The sequence below is a fragment of the Lactuca serriola genome, chromosome 9 (assembly GCF_051521515.1).
Source record: "Lactuca serriola cultivar US96UC23 chromosome 9, Lser_US96UC23_V15, whole genome shotgun sequence".
Classification (NCBI taxonomy): domain Eukaryota; kingdom Viridiplantae; phylum Streptophyta; class Magnoliopsida; order Asterales; family Asteraceae; genus Lactuca; species Lactuca serriola.
Genome location: NC_136416.1, coordinates 155,921,187 through 155,926,959, shown reverse-complemented (window position 1 = coordinate 155,926,959; position 5,773 = coordinate 155,921,187). Strand labels below are relative to the sequence as shown.

Here is a 5,773-nt window from a genome sequence, read left to right as displayed (position 1 = left end):
CACTTCAATGCATGACACTGCATGCTAGCTACTCTTGATAAACAATGATATTTTTCCACAAATTGTATCTAAAACTGATTTCTAATCAATATTTTAACAATGAAATGGCTCATTTATACAAAAATCCCTCCATAATCATGCAAGACGATTAGGAAATCATTACTTATAAACATATAAACAAATCACGAAAATGTAATCGTACTGGAGAGGAAAGTATTCACATATGTTAAAAAAAAAAGATATGACTTTCTAATATATGAGATCAAAATTTAATTTTTTTAGGAAGATTTCGATTCAAAAGCATACCAAACTAAAAAAAAACAAATATATTATCTAATTCATGTCTTTCATAAAGAAAAAAAACAAAATAAAAAAGAAATGTGGACACATCAAAAGTCTACATCGGAATAAAGGAAAAGAAACCTTAAATATTCTAAATATATAAGGGAAGACCGGAAGACGGGTAGCTTTGACCAATAACCCTCCAAAATTTAATGTTTTATTTAAAAGTGGTATATGAGTGTACTGTACTCAAACCAATTCTGACTCTGCAAAGTTTGATATTTAATTTAAAAACAGAAATTAATTTATTTTTTACATGTAAAAACTAAAAGAAAATATTTTTTTAAAGAAGGTAGGTTTCATGGCATTATTAGACAAAGGGTGGATATTAATCACGGTATCCAATAAAGAAGAGTTCATCGTTCTTGTGATATGAAAAAAACTGAAATAAATCTACAGTCGTTTAAATTTTTCCATTTAATCGAAATTCTTCACCTCTTTTAGTCTTATTGTGTATGATTACACATATAATCGAATCTTGTTTAACCTCCGAATCCGATTAAAAATGTCGGCCCCTCATCATCTCTCATACGGCCCAAAAACTGCCGTCTTTACCAATGGTTACGGTTTACCCACGACTTCATATCCTTCCCCAGAGGCGTCTTATGAAGAAATCACTCAAAACCCTCAATTTTTCTTGGATAAACTTCAGACATTTCACTCGCTTTTTGGTACCAAGTTCAAGTAAGTACCAACACATTGTTTATTGTTTACCTCCTTTTGATTATTAATTGCATTTTTTGCTGATTTCGTTTCGAGATTTCTTTGAATTACTTTTACCCTTTTTCCCAGTACTCATCTTCAAGATTCGATCTTTGATCTTCATTGTAGCTTTGATGCCTTACTATGTGTGTGTCTGTGTTTGTCTGGTTGGGGTTTTCTCATGGAGAAAGCCTTCTAATTTGGGGAAAACCAAATTGGTAGGGTTATGAAGTATGTAATTGAGGCGAACTTGATTTTGCTCTTGATATTCAAGTGTTTTGAGATATATCTGTGAAGTAATAGCGCAATTAGGTTTAATTGCCTGAAAAAATTGAAGAATTTGAAGACCCCGTTACCCCATCAGTTAGTGATGTGGCTTCCGATTTAATATATGTATAGTCTGGTCAAAATGCAAAGCCTAAATTAGTTTTGATGTATAAAGCATCGATCTTTTATCTCAATTTAAGTAGGGTAGACTATATAAACTAATGGGGTCTGATAATAAACTTCACGTTTCATTACATTTTCTGTCTAATGCCTTTTTTCTTGATCTTTAATAGCTAGTCTCTTTTTAGAGTTTCCTTTTTATGTCTTTCATGATGTTATATTATGTTTTTGTTAGGTTTCTGTGGTTTTATGAACACAGAATCCTATAATTGCAATTATCTTTAGTGAGTATGAAAGTGAATAGTAGTAGAAAACCATAAATTCTAGAAATATTATTTTTTTCTCTATTGCTGTTTTCTGTTTTCTCATGTTTTAATTTGTCATATCATATGTAGCATGTGTTCTAGATTGAGATCAAAGAAGCTGTGTATGTATGAAAAAACTCATGCAATCCTGAACTACTATATAGTTTTTTCACACTTAACAGTTGTCATATATGTAATCACTTATCAAAACCCAAAGTTAAAGATATAATTTATGAATTCAAGGGATATAATGACTTCATGGGTTAAGCCAAAAAAACTTGGCTTAATGTATTAAGACATCAACTTTACCTATTTGCCCTTCTTTTTTCTCCCAACTCCTCTCGCCTTAAAATTGATGAATAGTATAAAATTGCTTGTTGAAATATAAGGAAAAATGGTCATATACTCTCATTAAGGGGTTTATTTAGCCTAGAAAAGAAACAGATTATCCAGACATACATTTTTGTTCCCTAATTTGTAATGCTTCTACACATTTTTCATATAGAAGCAAACAATGCATTAAGAATAAAAATGGATCGAGTTTGTTTAAAACAACAATATTTTCAGCAAGAGGGACCATTTCTGTAATTTTGTTAAACATGGACCATTTCTTTAAATTTGTCTTACACACAGGGACCATTTCTATCATTTTATCTATTTGATACTATAAGGACCAAAAATGCAATTCACTACAAAACACCATACTTTGAATTGACTTTATGAATAGTGTATGACATTCTGGTAAAGGTTATCTAGGTAATTTCATAAGATGTTATTTATCTTTTTATTAAAATGCTTAGGATCCCTATCATTGGAGGGAAGTCTTTAGATCTTCACAGGCTATTTATAGAGGTTACATCACGAGGTGGAATCGAAAAGGTATCATTCATTCAAATTCCTTTTAATAAAACATTATAGCAATCACAAAACAAAACATTTCTTTTCTTTCTTTATTATAAAATATAAATCACAAAAATGACATACCTTTTAATTTACAGATTGTTAGTGACCGAAGATGGAAGGAAGTCATGGCTGTGTTCAAATTTGGTCCCACAATCACAAACGCGTCTTTTGTGTTGAGAAAATATTATCTTTCTTTACTTTATCATTTTGAACAAGTTTATTACTTTCGCAAGAAAACTCCCTCCATAATTCCACCTGGTATAAATTTCATACTTTATGACTGCATTTTTTACATCATTGGGCAAAATTGATAAAAGCCACTATCTTTTGGCCATTTTTGTATTGTATTTCAATTTCGTTAGGTTAAAGTGGTCACAATATAAAATTTAGGGTCTGTTTGATAGTTGTTGACTGAGTCAGACTCGGTTGACAATTCAGAGGAGCCAAGTCTGAGTAAGAGGCTTCTAAGTGTGATATCAAACAATCAGACTCAGTCTCAGTAAGAGGCATATCAATTAGCCCCTTAGTGTCAAAATTTTCATTTTTGCCACTAAACTTTGAGAGAGTTTTCTATTGTGACCAATTTAATAGCGTGTCAACATAGAAAAAGGGTTAATTTCAAAAAAGACCTTATATTTTTTGTTTTTTCCGGATTAAACCTTGAAATTTTTTTTGCTTGAAAAAGACCTTGTATTTTTTTTTCAATTTTTTCCGGAAAAGCCCTCAACGTTGTAATTTTTTTCGGAAAAAAACCCTCAAACTTCTAAATGCTTCCAGATAAACCCTCCACTTTTTTAGTTTTTCTCGAAAAAACCCTCACATTTTACAATTTTTTAGAAAAAAAAATGACTAAAAGGGCAAGATCGAAAAAATGAAAAAATACAAGGTTTTTTCAGGCAATTTTTTTTGAGGTTTAATCCGTAAAAAACACAAAATATAAGGTCTTTTTTGAGATTAACCTTAGAAAAAATTGTAAAACTTATGTGATTTGCCCAAATATAGTGAGTTTTATGTAATTTGCCCAAATTTATTCAACATAAAAACTTTATGACCAAATCGCCCTTCCTTCCCAACAGATGTTACAAACAGGCTAACGGATGGCTCAGTCTCTGGCTCTCTCAAGAATCTCTTTTCTGGTCAGGTTACCATGAAAGATTCAATCTTTATTTCTTTCCCATTAAACATCTTATTGACTTAAAAAAAATCAAGAAAATAATTAATTTTTTTTTTCTTTTTTTGCAGGAAGGCGAGTTGTTGAAGTAGGTGGAGAAGTAACTGGGACAATTGATAACAGATTTGAACATGGTTATCTTGTCAGTGTAGAAATGGGGTCTGAAAAGCTTTCAGGGTTTCTTTATCATATTCCATCTGAAGCTTCAGTGGGTTCTCATGGAAGCCATAATAATAATATGTATCAATATCAGCTTGCATTAAGGGAAGCTTCCCCTGATTTAGAAGCTGTAGACACAAGTGGCTATGATGTGTTTTTCACTGAGCATTATGTCAGGTTAAAACCGTTGTATCATGGTCAAGAAAATGTCATCCGTAAAAGAATTCAAGTTCTATGGAACACTCTTACAGAAGAGGAGAAACAGGTAAAAATAAAAAAACTTTCCACCTTTTTCGTTATTATTGTTATTTTTTTGTTTGTGATCGAAAGTAATCTTTGTGGTTGTTTAGGTTTATCAAGAAACGGGGTCGAGGGGAAAGGAAAGATAGATGATTTGAGAGCTTGAAATTTGAAATTTGAAATTTGAAATTTGAAAGAAAGAGTTGTGATTGTTGGATGTAGGTAGTGATTTTAGGTTTCTTTTATTTTGTTTTTGTAGACTCTTTGGTTTGTTGTTGTGCTTCTAACACTTTTAAGTTTGTTGTAGTTTAGCATTGGTGGAGAAAAGAGTTTATTTTCTCTTATCATGATGTATGAAATCTGCCAAAAAAGTTGATGGGTTTTTTATTTTCTTGAGTTTATAATGTCTTGATAGTTAATAGTGAATCTATAGGGATGATGTCATTGATGCACTCATCTTCGTTATAGGTAGTAATGAAGGTTGATTTTGAGGTATTTTGTGAGGGTCTTTGTTTTGGATGGAATCAAATGAGCAAGGTAATGAAACGAAATATTATTCCATAAAAAAAAGTAATGTTATGAAGTTTATATATTATTGATGTGAATATTTTTGGTAAAATTAGGTCGAAGCTACATATATCTTATTTTGTGGAAAAATGTTTGGTAATTATTTCATGCTTAGTTGGTTTGTGACAAAGGAATGAATTTTTATATTGATTTTTTGTATATGTAAATATTGTATATGGGTTTTCCCTCTATTTTATACATGGTGTATTTGACCAAAGTAGTTAAAGTTGGTAGGGGATGTGATTTTTATTTGTATGACTTGGATTTGAAGTAATTTATGGATTTAAAGTTTTTTGTTTATGATAAAAGTTAGGAATTTCTACTGATGAATTAAACTTTTATTTTTTCGAACTTTTTCTTACAAGAATAACACCCTTTCTAAAAGTTGTGTGGCGAACATGTCAATAATCCAATTATATGTAATTAATTAAAATTTTGTTTAAGAAAAAAAGAATGCTTGTAGAACTTACTAAAATCCAAATATGATTATAAGTTTATAACGTATAGTTTTTTTTAGAAAAACTATGATTTAATTAATATCATGAAACCCAAAAAAAAAAAAAAAATTGGTTATATTGAAAATCTTTATCACAATCCGAGAATTAATGGAAAACATTTAACCGGAATGAAAGTAAAAACATGGAGGGAATCATATTGCATCAGGAATAAATCTTTTTTAGTTTCAAATTTTCAATAACATAGGCAATTTTATTCGTCTTTAATTTCATCACATAAAGACACTACTTAAAAATTAAAATACAATATTTTCCTCTGTTGATGGCTTCTCGTTTCAGTTTTTGATATTGAATTTTAGTCAAACATCAGAATCCTTGAAACTCTGACCACCGCCCCGTGGTCAAAATACTTTCTTCATTGTTTTCTTTGATTCTTCCTATTTGTTGGGCTGAAGATATTATTTAATAGATTTATATAATCTAATGTTTTGGAATTCTTAAAATTAATTATATTTATAATAAAAAAACTAAAATTTTAAAAT

General features: G+C 30.0%; 1 protein-coding gene across 1 annotated transcript; it reads left to right on the top strand.

Annotated features, from left to right (window-relative positions):
• Positions 1-740: 740 nt before the first annotated feature.
• Positions 741-4,596, top strand: LOC145072977 (HMG (high mobility group) box protein with ARID/BRIGHT DNA-binding domain-containing protein). Its single transcript, XM_079019498.1, has 6 exons — positions 741-1,026; positions 2,537-2,615; positions 2,735-2,897; positions 3,716-3,775; positions 3,882-4,234; positions 4,320-4,596. Exons 1-6 carry the CDS (start codon positions 848-850, stop codon positions 4,356-4,358), a joined length of 873 nt encoding a protein of 290 aa, XP_078875624.1. The 5' UTR covers positions 741-847; the 3' UTR covers positions 4,359-4,596.
• Positions 4,597-5,773: the final 1,177 nt, after the last annotated feature.